Below are 17,882 nucleotides of genomic sequence, written 5' to 3'. Positions count from 1 at the left end.
ACCCGAGCTGAAGGCAGAGGCCTAACCCACTGAGCCACCCAGATGCCCCTGAAAAGACTTACTTAATGCATATAATAGTCCTAAGCCTTGTAATGAAACAAATCGTAAGACAAACAAGGTCCGTTTGCTGGTAGAGCTTTCATTTATGATGGGCAGAGTCTCCTGAGCGCTATGAGAGAAGTACATAGGGCACCCTGGTAGGTTCTGTTCTCTACTGAGCATCCAGGTCTCCTCGAGGAGAAGGTCTTTGGGTCTTGAAGGTGAGAAGGAAACAGGTGAAGCATGTCAGAGTGAGAGCTACCTCAGTGTGTGTGATTTCTGGGCCCAAGCCCATCTTCAGTCTCTTGGCTACCTTTCTACAGTGAGCCAAGTACAGAAATTTCAAGTTAAGTGTTTAGAAACTTATATAGTATGCCAATAGTAAAACTCATGTTGGTTAAATCAAATAATAATTTCAAGAAATGGGACTTATACTCTCTTTTTTCATCTTCTTCTTTTGCAGTACATTAATATTGTATTTTGCTGACTTGTCAGTCCTAGAAGGACTGGGGAAAAAACTGGTCTTATATCTCAGAGACTTTGAGAAACAATGCACTTGAAATTTATTTTTATTCATTCTCTCCTCTCAGATTGAAAGCTTGCACAGCAGAAACAATTCCTAAGGGGACTAACCGGCTATCAGAGTATAAGCATAGTGTTAGAATAGAGAGAAGTATGAAAACGGAGGAGAAAAGACAGTTTGGAGAAGGAAAAGCTATTTATGTTAATGAAGTAAGGACACACGCAGCATGAAATACAGCATTGCTTCTCTGCTCATAGATTTCATTGCATCTGGGCATATTGGATATTGCATTAAAACGTTTTTGTGTTTTTGTGCAGCCGTTGGTTAGATGGTCTTTCCAGTGGAATTTCAGAACCCATTTTCCGTGCTTAAGATATTATTTTATATGGGTATTTCTATAATGGCACTTGACTCAATTTTAGGTTATTAGATATAATACGACTTCCACAGATCAAGCGAGATAATTATATGCTATTAACTTGAAACATGCTAGTGTGATGATGGATAATGATACATAATATGCTATAAACTCCTTATGGCCAGATTTGGATAAATAACGTCTGATTAATATGTATTTCACAAATATTAAGTGCATTATGAAAAATGCCTCACTATTATTAAATGATTTTCTATAGCCAGTTTGGGAGTCCATTGGCCTTTGAGTATCTTCTCAATATATCTTGCTTTAATATAAAAATTTCTATAATGTCTTATTTTCAAAATTCTCTGAATTCTTTTATCCTTAATGAATAACAGTGATTTTTGTTTATGTCAATCTCATTTTAGAGCTATTAAAAATTCTTAGAATCCTGGAAGAAGCCATATGTATTTTAGTGATTTGGGAGTGTTTTACCTAGCTTTTTCTCCCCAAGATCTTCTCACCTTTAAAATATAAGGTACAATAATTAGTTATTCTACTAGAGATTTAGCTACTAGAATTTCACAACACTAGAAGAAATATTCTAGTAATCTAGATGACTCAGACTGAAATGTGGTATGTGTGTTCACTGTGTTGTGCTGATATAAAGAGAATGTGCGGTGATCCCTTCTTTGATTCTGGCAGACATGGTAGATCTAGACTAATGGCTCAGTGAAATCTTGCTCTCTGGTTAACAGCGTAGGTTCCAGAGTCAGACTGCCTGTTGAACAACCCTGCTGTTGCTGTCAGTGGGCCTTCAGCACAGCCCCTGACTTCACACCTGCATTTCCTTACTTTCAAGTGGAATTACTGTCTTTTCCCATAGTGGTGGTGTGAGATATAATTGAGATCATCCAGGTAAATCACTCTGACCAACACAGTAAGGCCTGCAATGATTGTTTTCATTGTTACCGCTCTCATTGTGGTGGTGATGTGGTTACTATTATTACTGCAATTGTCCAGCCTTTTCAAGTAGTTTCAAATTAGGAAGCACTACCTAAATGTTCCTGTTCCCCAGGAGGAAACAAACAGAATATATAAATTTAATATAGACATAGTATACTAAAGATATGTATATGTGTATATATGCACATACATATATATAATTTATATAATTTACATATATATACATATATAAATTCTTTTTGTTGGAGATATATATATATACACACATGTGTGTATATATGTTTATTATTGAGACATGTTTATGTCTCAATAATCCAATAAAAAGTTGGAGATATATATACACACACACACATATATATGTGTGTATATATATCTATATCTATATGTGTGTATATATATATCTATCTCCAACAAAAAGAATTCCAAGAACCCAGTAACCAGGTAAGCATAGGAAAAAAAAAAAAAATTCAGATCTAACTAATGTACTGGCAAAAAGAAAAGTCACTATCCGTAAAAGTCAGGCTGTTTGTACATGAGACAAAAACTAAGGGGAGAGACTGGAAGAAAAAGGAACACGAAGAATAAACCCAGAAGAGAGAAGATGCTGTGTTGGCAAGAGTGGGGACAGACATTGGAAAGTGAAAGCAGTGGGACACACAGAATGGCTGCTGGCAAAGATAGGAGCTCAGTTCTGCAGAGGTGGAGAGAAGGAGGCATGAACCAACTGTTTATGTCTCAATAATCCCTCTATCATCATCTCTCTACTTTGAGCAAGAAAATTAGCAAAGGAAGAGGCATCAGCCATAAACAGCAAATTTTTTATTCAGAAATCAAGGTTAAGGGGGCACTTGGGTGGCTCAGTCAGTTAAGTGTCTACCTTCGGCTCAGGTCATGATCCCAGGGTCCTGGGATCAAGCCCCACATCAGGCTCCCTGCTCAATGGGGAGCCTGCTTCTCCCGCTGCCTCTACCTGCTGCTCCCCCTGCTTGTGCTCTCTCTGTCAAATAAGTAAATAAAATCTTAAAAAAAATCAAGCTTAAGGAAGAAGATAAGACCATGACAAACTATGCTACCCAGATGGAAAATTCTAGTTCCCATACATCAAAATAACACTTAATATTTATTCATTATATATACGTGTATATATATAAATATATTGATATTATATATAATATATATAACATTATTCAACAATGATTAATGCCAACAACTATTCTAATTATTTTACACTTGTTGTCTCAATCCTTCTGAAAACCCTGAACAATGACTTTAAAGGATAAAAATTTGAAAATGCCAAAGAATGCCTCAAAATGAGAATGGTTTAGGGGGCACCTGGGTGGCTCAGTGGGTTAAGCCTCTACCTTCGGCTCAGGTCATGATCTCAGGGTCCTGGGATCGAGCCCCACATCTGGCTCTCTGTTCAGCAGTGAGCCTGCTTCCCCCTCTCTCTGCCTACTTGTGATCTCTCTCTGTCAAATAAATAAATCTTTAAAAAGAAAAAAAAAAAAGAACTCTCAGGCCCTCCTGTGTTGTAACACATCGAAATTATAGTGCCAGTAGAGGAGCCTCTTAGAGAAAACTACAGAAAAAAAGAAAAAAACAAAATGTATTTGCTTACAGTGTATACATTCTGAAGCACAGATTTTCTCTTTAAGTAACCGAGACATTGCATTACACAACTAAGTATATAAATGTTCGAAAATAACATCTCTAGAAAAAAAATTATCAGATAATCAATTTTTTTTTTAAAGATTTTAATCACTTATCAGAGGCAGAGAGGGAGAAGGGTGAGCAGCAGGAAGAGGGAGAAGCAGAGTCCCTGCTAAGCAAGGACCCTGATGTGGGACTCGGTCCCAGGACCCTGGGATTGTGACCTGAGCAGAAGGCAGACACTTAACCGATTGAGCCACCCAAACCTCCCTAGATAATTCATTTCTGAGTACTATTTGTACTTTAACACTTTCACGGTACTTACTGGACAGATTTATTTGGTAATATGTGGGTACGTGCCACTGCCAAGCCTTATGAACTACGTCATTCTTGCTTCCATGTTTGGTTTAGGTGATCTTTCTGGATCCTTCTAGCTTCAGCATTTAGCACTTCTGTTATGGTAGGCTTCCATGGATCATGCACATACCAGATTGTAAACCAAACAAGGATTGAATTTTTGTTTTATATGCACTGATGCTAATGACCCATGATGGGTTTTTTTGTTTTGTTTTGTTTTTTGGTTTTTTTTTTGACCCATGATGTTAATAACCTCATGGATTGGGAAATTCGGTAGCCTTTGCTTTTGCTGCAGGATTGCTAGAGAATTCTATTTATCTTTTCTCTGTCTCTCCTTTACCTCCAGTGGAGGATTAGAAACTTAAGTTTAGCTGAGAAAAGCAAAACGTTACTGTTTGTAGACAATGGTAGGGTTCACCCTGAGGAAGCAAAAGCCTTGCTTTTAATTTGATACCTTCTTGCTCCCAGGATCAGCCTCAGTATTTCTGGAAGACACTTTGGAATTGTGTGAGGAGGTTTTCCATCACACACCATTGAAAAAGTCTGTGCAAATTAGCTGAATGGATGAGTATGAATGGACGTAGGGTGCCTGGAGACTTTGGGTCAATGAGCCAGGTGGTGTAGGGAGTCTCTCCAATGCTGCTGGCCAGTCTGAGGGCACTGAGATGGTGAAGCGAGGGTGTTGTGTGTGCCTGTGTGTGTTGGGGGAAGGAGGAGTATCTATGAGTAAGGATTTGTCCATGTAAAAATCCTCCCAGGAGAAACTGCTTCGACATTTGGCTTACTGACCAATTTCCCAGAATATCTGCTCAGTTTGTCATAAACTCGTTTTATTCACGCTTTTATGTACAAAAGGCAATTGACCTGAAATCAAACTGTTATTTTTTTTTAAACACACGTTCCAGAGTTGTTGCTTGCATCGCCCTTCCCTTACCCCTGCATTCCATACAGTATAGGCTCAGAGTTCTATCTAGCACAGAAAAGAAGAAACCGCATTCATAATTTGGAGGGTGAGTCACTTACAGAAAATGACAGTTTGTTTGGCAGTTTATTTAAGGTGAGGAAGTGTAAACATTTTCACACACACAAAAAACTAAAATCAGACTGGTTCAATGAACTGAACCTCAGCTTTGAGGAAAACCCAGTGTTCCATGATAACTTGGTCCTGTTGATTCTTGATGGTTACAGGCAGTCATCGTCTTTACTCATATTTTCATCTCTGGTATCAGTTATAAAATAGGCAAATGTCTGTTAAAGGTGGAGAGGTCAATTCCATAAAGAAGGCTAGAGATTAAGATTGAGGACCCTCGCTCTCTCCATTTGGAGAAGTGATTTTGGAATTTAGCATAATAAAAATCTTGGTTAGTGTGTGATCGTGGTTTGTTCAAAGCAATCTTCCCTTGTGTTCATGCTCGTTGGAGGAGCTGGTTGGGGGCATCGCAGAATGAGAGTGGGGGTATCCGGTGCTTTTTCTGAGTGTTTTATTGCCCCAGAATAGTAGTTGTGGTGTGGGGCATTCCTGTCATTCTGCACCAGGAGGGTGTCAAGATTGGCCGTGATAGATAGGAGGGGCTACCCAGATACACACGCCTGAAAACCGGAGGACCCTGGAAACTTCGCTTTGTTTATTTTCCTTAGGCTTTATTGCTCTCCCTTAGAGAAGAAAATAACACAAATTCTGACTGCCTCTTTGTATATGGTGCTGTTCATTCTGTTAAAGAGATCGGGGTTTAAACCCGTGAGGAAGAACAAAAGGAGGGCAGGGGTTTGTTCAAAGGTATGTGGCAGGGCTCACGATTGTGCAGCTTTCCACACTGCCTTATCTGGGGCTCATTATCCAGTGGAAATGATCTAACAATAACCTAAGGAGGGAAACCATCCTTATTTCCTTTGTTCTGCCCGTCCAGGGCTTTTTAAACATATAGCTGAAGTGTTTCCATGTATGAGTCATTTAGAAGCTCAAAACTGCTTAGTAAAATGTACTTTGAAAGTTTTTCATTGCCCATAGAAATGGTATTTTTCTAAAAGAAAAAAATAGCAAACTCCAAACTGCATGGTTTTAAGGAACCTTTTTTAGAATCTGTTATGATAAAAGCAGTTGAGATTTATACTTTCTGACATGAAAGGACATGTTACAGTTAGAATTGCAGAATCACTCCTGCAGCGTGTGCTAGTGTTCAGAATTTCTCCTTAATTTCTTTGCCAGTCCACTCACATTGATATTGTAGTTCATGGCCTTTTTGCATTCTAGGACTTTTTTATGCTTACGTTGATTTTTTAAAGTAATGTTCCATTTTAGCTCTTTTGGCATCTTGTGTTATTTCAACTAAGGGGTATTGAAAAACCAAATTTTGTTGAAATCCAGCTGTCGTCATAAGTCATCAGTGATCAGTACCCAATTTGTTTTTTATAGGGATTGTTAAAGTATATAGAACTAGATCAAGAAAGGTAAATGCAAAGGCTTTCCAGTTATTATTGCCTAAGTTAAAAACGCTCTTTGGAATATAAAAACTGTTACCGGGATAAAAAGGAAAGCTTGGTCGCTGAAAATCCTTCTTGTAAGAAAGGGGGGAAACTTTGGTATTAAATAACCCATCTGGCTTTCAGAGGCTTGTCCCCGGGGAGTTGCGCTAACTTCTGCCACATAGATCGCGCCCGATGATGGACATAGCCCATGGCAAAGAGGCCAGGGAAGGAAAGCAAATGGACTTCTGTGAAAATACACGAGGGGCGAATAGCATCCTGCTTGCTGAGGAAGTGCTAGGAAACACTCTCAGACATGGGGAGTACAGACAGGCCCCAGCAGGTCCCAGCATTCTTAGGTTGGCTGGGATTCTGGTTTTTAATGTGAGTCCTTGTTCTCTGTGAAGTAGACCTTTGACCTACATGTTAGCCTTTTCTTTTCCTAAGCGTTTTGAAGTTCTAGTTGGGCAGTATTCTCCAGGTTAAATCACATCCGAAACTTCGATACTTTAAATTATGGAGTGTGTCAATATCACTTATGTTCTTAATATGCTAACTTTGTAGGGGTTTATTAATCAAGGTTCTGAGAGGTTGGCTTATTTTTAAACTATAGTTGCTTAGTACATAGAATGATGTAGCCTGCACCGGGCCTTCTAGCAAGACTGTTTCATGTTTGTTACGGTTGACGAGACCACCACCCTTCTCTGTAGGAACCCCTGACAGTGACAAGAGGAAAGCAAAATCCTTGTGATCCATGGTCTGTGGGCATCTTTATATAATGTGCTTTTCAAATTACTTGCTAGCCTACAGGAGAGTTATAAGGAAGAAGTCTTTTAGAAATGAGATGATTTGATGGCAAAGGTATTCATTAAATTTTTCAGGTGCCTTTGTCTCTACCATCTGCGATGTTAGTGTAACCAGAAATTAAGGCCACATTTCAGAATATACAATTCACTTTCAATGTCACTGAATCAGAAAATCTGAACCGTGGGGTATGGCATGGTACAGTGACCTGAAAATGGAGACAGTGGTTCTTCCCTAACTGAGAATCCTTTTGCATGAGAGAAAGTAGCTTCACCCTGCTTCTTGGCGAAGGAGAAGGATCCCTGCCTCAGCCACCTCACTGTCTGATGGTGGAAATAACCAGAGAAAAAATGGGGTGGAAATACCAAAATATAAATGGACTGTAAAAACATAGAATATTATTGCATTCTGAATATGAAATTTCTCATATGCAAGCAAGACTCTTAATTTCATTATATACCCACAGGATGCCAATATCTGAGCTAATAGTAGCCTCTTAGGAGGCCCATGTTTGTGTGGTAAGATCAGTGTTCTATTAGGACACCTGTGTGGTATTTATAGAGATGTGACATCCTTGTATCATCTCTGGGATCCAGTGGTACGGAGCATCTAAAACTGGTGAGATTTTATGAGCTGTTCAAAATCCATGAAGTTTAATCAGTTTAAAATCTTGTTTGATCATTTAAAAAGCAAAACAAAACAGAGGGCACCTGGGTGGCTCAGTCCGTTAAGCGGTTGGTTTGGCTCAGATCATGATCCCAGGATCCTGGAATTGAGCCCCCACATCCGCCTCTCTGCTCAGCGGGGAGTCTGCTTCCTCCTCTACCCCTCCCCCCAACTCATGCTCTCTCTCAAATAAATAAAACTTAAAAATAAATTTTAAAAATCTTACTTGATTTAAATCACTCATAGATTTTTTTTTGGAGATTTAGAAATATTTTAAATCCTTCCAGAAGGGTGTTTATTCAAGCCTGAATTTAATTTTCTTTAATTTAAATCTGTAATCTAGTGTTTAAAGATAAGCCTTTATACACCATCTAGTTTAACAACAACAACAAAAAAAAACCACTAAAGTGTGTGTTCTTTAGATAAAATCTGAGAAATAAGCTGTTATTAATTTGTTTCTCCTTTCCCTCTTTTTTTTCCACTGTTGAACAAATAAGGAAGTTGAAACATGTTTTTCTCTTGTGATGTCTATTGGCTTTCAAGTTGCCCTTCCAAAGTGCCCATAATTACCACCATCATCACCAAAAAAAAAAAAAAAAAAAAAAAAAGTTGATTAAAAGTCTTCCTCCAGTCCATACACCTGATTTTTAGGACAGGTGTATTATTACCAGGCCCTTTTGTCACTTACCACACTGAACTAAAATTCTCAAGCACCGGTTCTCACATGAGCCTGGATGAAACCCTTCAAAGGCATGAATCAGCCATGGCTTATCCGTCTCCATGTGAGGCAGGCAGGAGAAGTACCACACAGAAATCTAAGGAACAAAGGACAGAAGCAAGACTAGCAAAGAGGCAAATTCTGTGGCTTCCATTAGCAAGCTGGGATTCCCAGAAAGTGAAATCCGTGCAGAGACGACTTGTCAGGGAAAGCTTATTGGAAAGCTAGGACTTGAACCAGGCCTTGCCGGATGATGAGAAACAGACTGTTAGAGGGAAGCAGGAGAGGAGAGGAGCAGGAATGAGTTTGACGTGTTTCCAGGATCCCAGGGATCCCGTCCTGAGTTAATACAGCAGACTATGGATGAAGGAGCTTAGGCAGTATCCATCCCAAACTCTCCTCTCCAAACCTCATGTCCCTTCTCCGGGCCCAGTTTTATGCACATACATGTCCTTAACATGTATGTCAGCTTCCCCCTCACCCTCTCTACCCTCTCAGGTTTCCTGTGCCACAATATGTTCCTGTTGGCATGTTCAATGTCCAGATTCTTGGGTTTTTCAGTTAGAGAATGCCATGTCTTTTCCTGAACAGTTAATCTTTTCTGAAATGATCAAGAAACTTCTTTCATCTAATTTTCGTCTCTCCCCCTGCTTTTCTGAGAATGTTTCACTCTCTGATCTTCTCCTTTGGGCACTTTTCCCTCACTGTATGCCAGGAACACACTACTTGTTTGTTTGTTTGTTTGTTTGTTTTGTACAATTGTATTTTCCTTCCCAAACTAACCTGGTGCTTTCATTCACTTGAGTAGCTTTGTGTCTTAGAGGTGTTCTGAAAGGAAAAATGATCTCAGTGTTCTTTTCTTTTCCGCTCTCTGCCAAAAAAAGCATTGCTGTGATTTTTCACAATAGTGAACTATTTAAGTAGATAAGATTTTTGTCTTAACAACTGGGTAGGAAGTTTCCTCCACTGCCACCCTGCTTGAAGCGTAACTTAATTCCAAACTGTACCAAGAATTAATACTGTGCATTACTGGACCTTCACTTGAACCTATCCCTGTCAAACTCCCTAATTAAGAAATAATGAGTTCTAAGTGGGAATTCTTTCTACTTTGGCGAATTTTTGTAATGTTCTGTTATATAAAATACTCAGCATTTTATTTTACAATATATTTGCTCTTTTATTTACCTAGAAGTGGCTTTTCACATATAGTGGTTTGTCTCTAGGAAGGAGAATATTTTTAGTTTTTTTGATAAAGAAATTCTGAATATTAAGCCTAGTTCTCGGACCTAAGGTAAAAGTGAAGACTCATGAATCAAACAGAAACTCGCAGCAGATGGATCCTCAAACGGACAAAGGAGGTCTGTTTTCCCTCGTCGCGTCTTGCCCTCTCTCCCCCTCCGGCATCCATGTTCAAGCCTGGGGTAGGGAAGCCTTCTCCACAAAAGTGCCTCTCCTGCCGGGGCTGCTCAGGGTAGAAAGTGGGTTTCGCAGTGACACACTGAAACTTTCTCAGGAGCATCGAGGTGTTTCTGTTGACGTTGCTTTCTGGTGTTCTGGCCTGGTGAAATTCATCGGATGGTATGGGCACCAGATCTGCCTGGGATCAGCTGTCGCCTTGGAACCCTCACCTCCCTTTACGAGCTCTCCCACAGCTTGAGGACCCAAACTTCCCCTAAACAGTCTCCTTAAAGCTTCCACTCTAGAAATGCTTGGTGAGTGTGATTCCTTTCTTAGAGGAAAAAAGCAAGCCTGTACTGGTTACGTGTTTCTGAAGGGACTACAAAGACACCCACTGAATTGGTATAAAACACAGTCGCAGTTACTTGAGGTGTTTGATAAACCTGTGGCTTTTTAGGTCAAACCCTCCCTCTTCTACCTCAGTGAGATGGTTGGTGATTCCTCTGTCTAATGCGGGGTGTAGACATGTGCCTTTTAACAGATGCCTCCTGACAATTGCCTAGCATTGGCTGTAGGTTGGATATGCTAAAAAATAATTTTTTTCCAAGATCTTCTCCAACCCCTCCCCCCCACCACCACCCTGGTCCCAATTGCTTTGAGAGGTAATCTACTGTGGGGATTAGAAACCTAGCCTCTGGGGCCAGGTGGCCCAGAATACTCTTCATAATCTTTGGTGGTTTGCCCATCTGTAAAGTGGGGTGTAAGTTCTCCTCTCACAGGGCAGTTAGGAGGGCCCAGGGAGCTGTAACATGGAAACTACTGGCTCAGAGCCAGCACTTAGTAACCTTTAAGTGCTATCAGTTGGTCTTATGTACATCTATTTTGCTTCTGATGTTTTTCTTAGTCCTGTAGAAAACTAGAGTGGATTTCAGGGCTTCTATAAAGCTGTATAGAGAAGGTAAGAGGGTGTGAGAGAGCATTGTGTAGACTCTGAAACCAGACGGAGCTGGGTTCAATTTCACTTTTACCCCAATAAAGCTGTATGATCTTGACCTAACCCTCTGTTTCCTTACTTGCAACGTGGGAATATTAATACTGCCTATAGTATCAAGCTGTTGGATTTAGATAAAGCATATAACAGAGGAACACACTCCTAGCACATAGTAAGTACTCAGGGACATTGTCGATCTTTACTGTTACTCTAGTTTGTATTCTGGTTATGTTTGTATGGGTTGACTACAAACATCCAATTCTATAAGCTCTAAGATTTCTTTTTAGCTTGTTTAATAGGGAAGGGACTAATGAGTTTAAATGTAATTATTATTTGAGGCTGGCTCAGTCAGTTGTGTCCGACTCTTGATTTAGACTCAGATCATGATCTCAAGGCCCTGAGATCAAGCTCCGTCCACATGGGCTCTGTGCTCAATGGAGAGTTTGCCTCTCCCTCTCCTATCCCCTTTCCTCCCCTTCCTGCAGGTGTGTTCTCTCACAAATTAAATAAAATCTTTTTTAAAAAATGAGTCTTTAATTTGTATCAATTTTCTAATTTTTTTTTAAGATTTTATTTATTTATTTGACAGAGAGAGCTCACAAGTAGACGGAGAGGCAGGCAGAGAGAGAGAGAGAGAAAGAGAGAGAGGGAAGCAGGCCCTCTGCTGAGCAGAGAGCCCGATGTGGGACTCGATCCCAGGACCCTGAGAACATGACCTGAGCTGAAGGCAGTGGCTTAACCCACTGAGCCATCCAGGCGCCCTGTATCAATATTCTAATTAATTAATACTAGTTAGCTTAAAATACTGATGAGTAGTCCTAGATGTATATAAATATATATAAATTTGTGTGCCTATTATATAAATTTATACAATAAATTAAACACAAGCGTACAAATGTAAATATATCAATATATGTTATACATGTAAGTTATATATACATTTATATAATAGAAATATATAATGTATCTAAGTATATATAAATTTATATAATACTATGTATACATTACAGAGGTAGGTAGCTAGGTAGGTAGGTAGGCAGATAGACAGACGGGAGATTCAGTAATCCAGGCTTAGGAGGAAAGAGAAGAGGGGAATATGGGGAAGGTGTTTGAGAAGAAAGGTTTCTAGTCCATGCTGAGTTATGAAGTTGATGAGATATTAGTCAGGATACAATGGGGAGGAGGTAAGAGGTGCAAGAAGCCACCTTAAGAGAACCACATGTTGCTTCATTTGTGTGAAGTTAGGTTGGAATGTGTATCTGGTTGGGTTGGGTTGAGGTTCCTGAGACAAAACCAGAGCAGTCCGAAAGATAGACTGGAACCAGACCAGGGTCTAATAAATAAGCTCTGGGAAGGAGTTTGAATTTTATCCTGAGGGCAAGAGGAAGCCACTAACAGTTACGTGAAAAACCAAACCAAACCAAACAAAAAAAACAGGGGAGTGAGAAGATCAGATATGCACATTAGAGAAAATATTCTACCTTTGTGGAAAATGAACTGGAGAGGGCCGGAAGATGGGCAGGAAACCAGTAAAGCAGGCTGTTGCAGAAAGCCAGTGCTGGTGGCCTAGACTGAAAGTTAGCTGCCTTCTTTGCCTAAGTCCTACATGAAGGCAGGTGGTATGGCCCTACAGATCCAAAGCTGGTGGTGAAAAATGAGTATTGCCTGAGCCTGAGTCCCTAGTGTGTACCCCTCTCCCTGAAGTAACTTAGACCCTTTTGGAAGTTGCATTAAGTCTCCTAGGCCTCAGGAGTGCCATTAAAGCCTGCTGCAGTGTACTAAATGGAATGGAATCTCGGCCAGCTATCAGCCAGTAAATGACTATAACTTATGTTGAATTCCAGCTAATGTATAGCCTTAGAAGTAGCATTAAGTCTGGAAAGTCACTTGGGTACCATTTCAAGTACTGAACTGTGATTTACTTGGTCATACCTTAGTGGCCTGTATGTGCCAATATAGCTTCCGTGGCCTTTTCTACTTTGTTCCAGGGAATAACTTATGGAATGAAAACACCCATTTAAAAAATATATTTTCTATATCGTACTCATTTTCTTGGTGGATAGGGATTGTTGAGGTCAGTATTTATTGTTCAAAAATGTGTAGTATAAATGAAAGTAGCAAGTCATAACCTAGAAATGTGCAGTTTTAAATGAAAGTAACAAGTCATAACCCAAAGTAATGTTTCCTATTAAATGTATATAGTATAGTTTAAAAAAGTATTGATATTGCACTCATCCAAAAGAAATTTAAATTTTATTTTTACAAGGCATGTTTACGCTGTTCAGTGTAAGTTTGCTTTATATATAAAATATCAATATTGATTAATTACTTGCTGATAAATACAGAGTGAGTCACATGCCCATGAGGTCCAGTACTTAAAAAAAAACAAAACCGATGTCATCCTGATAAGTCCTGAGAGGTCCCAAACTATGTCTCAGTCATTCTTTTATCCCCATGTAATTACCACCGCGAGTCCAGCACTTAATATATGTTTAGAAGTTTGCGATTGTCCCATGCTAATGACAGTAATAGGGGAAGCTTGCCTGAAGCCCCAGTTTTCACGGCAGAATAAATATTAGTGTGGGAGCTCTTTGTTTATCTGTGATGGGTGTTATGGGAACTTTGAACAATTGGTATTCCTGAAAGTCACAAAGAAAGAAACCTCAAATATGAGTCTGTGATAACCAGATTTGAAACTATCTTAGGAAATATTTTCCCTTAATAAAAATAACAAAGGCTCGGATCAGGTTTTTAAAGTTCAGAGATGTCTGATAAATAAGTAGGAAAAGAATGTTAGATATGCAAAGAGATTAAGTGCTATTTATCTAGTTTGGGAAAGTAAGGAGAGAGAAAAGATACAGAAATGCAGTGGAGAATTTTAGAAATGTTTACTGAGATAAACAATAACAGCTTCTAATACTGGTGTGCTGTTATAGATCGGGCACGATGCTTTCCAAAACATTACCTCATTTGATCTGTTGAAGAACCTTACAAAGTAGAGTTTTCACGGATGGGGAAGTTAGATCTTAGAGTGGTTGGGTGATCTGTCCAAAGTCCAAACAGCTCGTAAGTGATGACTGGAAACCCTGTTTTCTGACTCTTGAGGTAGTGCTTAACTGCTGAGTAGCAAATAAGTAATTGGCGTGGATTAACTTGTGCATCATACCTGAAAGCATCTGTGAAGAGCTAGTTCACACTGAAGACTTTCTCCTTCAACTGCCAACACATTCATTGGCCATAAAATTTTAATTAAAGGAAACGGTTTTTCTGTTTATAGAAGCAACGCAGCTTCTGGGTCGAAAAGTCTGAAGTATGACTTGGCTTCATGAATATTATGTGACCAACAGCTATGCCCTTCCATAGATAATGTTTCTGAGATTTTTGTGCTTTTTAAAAACGTTTGTATGCTTTCAAAAATATTCCAGATGAAATCATCAAAACATTTTCCTTGTTTTCATTTTTACTCTAGCAAAATAATATGAAAAAATTTTCCATGTAATTAAACATCATTATGATACCATTTCAATGCCTTCATAATATTCCCTTTCCTGAATAACTGTGTTAAAGATTTGGGAATGCTTCCTATGTTATTAAAAACAGCACTGAAGAACATCTTTGCTAATGATCTCTTTGTATAAATCCATGCATTCATTTCTCACAGCAAATGTCAGGCAATAAAATTGCTGGCTGTTATTTATCACTGACCAAAGAGACCAGCCAGAAAGGTTGTACGTAAAATCCCGCTTTGTAGCATATGAATGCCTTGGTTTACACATTTACCAATCCCTCATATTTTCAAAATCTTTGCTAATATGATCATCAGAAATAGCATATTATTGGGGCACTAGGATGGCTCAGTTGGCTAAGCTTTGGACTCTTGATTTCACCATCGGTTTAAAATCTCAGGATCCTGGAGTCGAGCCCCGCCTCAAGTTCAGCATTGGTCATGGAGCCTGCTTAAGATTCTTCTTCTCCCTCTCCCTGCCACTCACATGCACACACTCTCTCTCAAAAATAAAATGAAATGAAAATGTTGCTTTGAGTAGTTTAACAATAAATAAATAAAACAAGAGAGGGAACGGAGATTTGCTTTTATGTTTGTATCCTGCCCAGTGACTACTGTTTATTGTTGAACACATGTAGACATTGAGCAAATACAATTTTCCTAGAGAGCACATGTAATACATAAAACATTGATCTTGTCCCTCTTTGGTCCTTGTCTTATCAAATACTTTAAGGGCTGCCATTTATTCTTCTGTGTAATGAAATAATCAGCTTTTTCAGTAGGCCATTATAGTGAGAAGCGCAGGTCTGAAAGTATTTGAAAGTAGTTGTACTTTTTGAGCCTGCAAGAACTTTAAAGACCCTTTGATCAGGTTCCATCATTTTTCATTAAGCATATTTAATGTAAAGCCATGAAAAAACCCTGGTGTGTTTCACAAACCAAAATGGAAAGCCCAGTATCTATTTTTTTGCACAAATGTATAATTTTGCCCATAATTTTATATGAGTTACTCATGTCCTCAGAAATTTAAATCTCTCTACTCTTTAATGTTTTGCAATATGGTGGAACTAAAATTGTCAACGATTTTAAGAAAGCACCGTTTTTGTCATGGCGGTGGATTCTGGTTTTGAAGAGAAACCAAATACATTTGCAATGAATTTCAACTCTGTGTTATCTAAATAATGATTTCTTACAGGTACATTATTCTTGCATATTTTTTCAACCGTATTTCTTTTCATTTCGTTTCAGGTAGCAGTTTTACAACATCATCAGGATTATATACAGGAAATAATTCACTCACAAATTCCTCTGGATTTAACAGCTCACAGCAGGTAATTTTAAAAGCCAGTTTAACTTGAGAAATTTTTTTTTAAATGCGAGATGATTTTCCTATATAAAGAAAGATCTGTTTATATTCTACTGTGAGTGACATTTTACCTAAGCCTTTTAAAATACATATATATATTTTTTCTTTTAAAAATCACTTTAAGAGTCTTCCATGGTGAGCGTTTGGTTTTTGGATTCATTTCATTTTACCTGGTCATGCGTCATGGACTAGAAGGCATAGGGAGAGTGTATCTGATCTTACATCAAATTTGTTGGCAAGTCTGGGCACTTTGTCTGCGTGTACTTGCGTGTCCCTTTGTGAATTCAGAGAAGACCCAGAAACACAAACATAGTTATACTTTGAAAAGGGAGTAATAAGCAGCAACATCCTCTGATGGATTACTCTTGTGTGGTTTGATTTGGTAGGACTACCCATCTTATCCGAGCTTCGGCCAGGGTCAGTACGCACAGTATTATAATAGCTCCCCGTATCCAGCCCATTATATGACGAGCAGCAACACCAGCCCGACCACACCGTCCACAAATGCCACTTACCAGCTTCAGGAGCCACCATCTGGCATCACCAGCCAAGCGGTTACAGATCCCGCAGCAGGTAACTGTGTGCACTTTATTAATCCTGCAGGCTAGATTTCTGGTGGTTTAAATGCATTTTTCGACAGTCCTATATTCACGCAGTGGTTTCACAGTTTTGGCAAGTTTTGGCGCAGCCTACATGTAAGTCCAACATCAGGATTATGGCATTAACTTTATTTATTTTTATTTGCTGAAAAATTTCAGTATAAATTACGTAACTTCAAAAGCCCTTGAAACTGAGATTTTAGTTAGTTGTAAATATACTCAATTTTCAAGAGAGATGGTGTTTTGGATACATAATTAGAAATATTGAGCTATAATTATTAACTATAATTATAAATATTTGCCCATGTATTGAATATGAAAATAAATATTACCTCAAATTCAGTGTTTATTATCATTAAATATTTAATGTTTCTCCAAAATAAAAAAAATAAAATCAGAGTTAATAATGGAAAATCATGATTCCTCTGGCTCACCCTTCCCACTCTCAAGTCCTACTCTGAATTTCATAACTGGGCATGAGAATTTTCATACTTCTGCACAAACCTTTCCAGTGAAAATCTCTCCATCTCTGGAAATTTTCCTACCAAGTTTTTGACCTTTCTTTCCCTCCTTTAGTTTTTTTCTCTGAAACTCTTAATATTGTTGGCTTAATTTCCTGAATTGGTCTTTACCTGTATTTCTTATATTTTCTCTTGTACGTCTCACCTTTGTCCTATTAAAAATATAGTCTCTCCTTTCATGGAGTATGAAGTGAGCTATTATCCTCAAACAATTGCAGAGTTTGCTTCCCTTTGCCTTTTATTTTTAGAGCCAAAGCCTGCTCTTTGCTACAAGCCAGGGTAAAATGGTCTTCCTCTGAAATACACTTCTATCACAATGCGATCATAGTGTGCTATTTCTAGTTGGTTATTTTAAATCATGAAAACGAATTTTATGGAACAGGTGCTAATTTCAATCTTGACTATAGGTTTGTCTTGCAAATATTACCAGATGTCCCCCATAAGAAAAAAAAATCTCCTTTCGGGTTTTAGCGTTTCACATTTTTTCTTAAATGTAGACGAATACTATTTTGTTCTACAGCAGGAAGTTACATCATTCTTAAACTTGTATTCCAGTGAACTATAAATACTATTTCTGCACAGCCCAATTCCAAACATTCTAATCTTTGATTATCATAATCTGTTTCCCTTTTTTTTTAAGAAGTTGCTTGGTATATTTTTTACTCTGTTCACATGTATAAATACAGTATTCACAGAATCTAGTATACAAGTCCTTTAGATTTAACATCTATATAATTGCTGTCAAAAATTGGATTTATTATAGAAGCTGTTAACAGAGTTTTCCTCTCCACTTCCATTAATTTCATAGCATCATGAGGAAAGATAATGGCTTGTCCCAATCTCAGGGAGATCTCATGTATTCGTATGAGCCATCTGGGTCATCCCAACTTCTTGAGGACTAACAGGAGCTTTGAATTAGAATAGCTATGTGAACAAGTGGAGAAACTCTTCAGGATTT

The 17,882-nt window shown here is 38.5% G+C and overlaps 1 protein-coding gene across 3 annotated transcripts in view; it reads left to right on the top strand.

The window, feature by feature from the left end:
* EYA1 (EYA transcriptional coactivator and phosphatase 1) overlaps nucleotides 1–17,882 on the top strand; it is a 360,536-nt gene that overhangs the window by 234,520 nt on the left and 108,134 nt on the right. For all 3 annotated transcript variants that reach the window (XM_059394706.1, XM_059394705.1, XM_059394707.1), the window contains 2 exons: nucleotides 15,687–15,769; nucleotides 16,191–16,377. In XM_059394706.1, coding sequence (XP_059250689.1) covers nucleotides 15,687–15,769; nucleotides 16,191–16,377 — 270 coding nt within the window. The remainder of the gene's footprint in view (nucleotides 1–15,686; nucleotides 15,770–16,190; nucleotides 16,378–17,882) is intronic.

The sequence above is a fragment of the Mustela nigripes genome, chromosome 3 (assembly GCF_022355385.1).
Source record: "Mustela nigripes isolate SB6536 chromosome 3, MUSNIG.SB6536, whole genome shotgun sequence".
Lineage (NCBI taxonomy): Eukaryota > Metazoa > Chordata > Mammalia > Carnivora > Mustelidae > Mustela > Mustela nigripes.
This window is presented reverse-complemented; position numbering and strand designations above follow the sequence as displayed.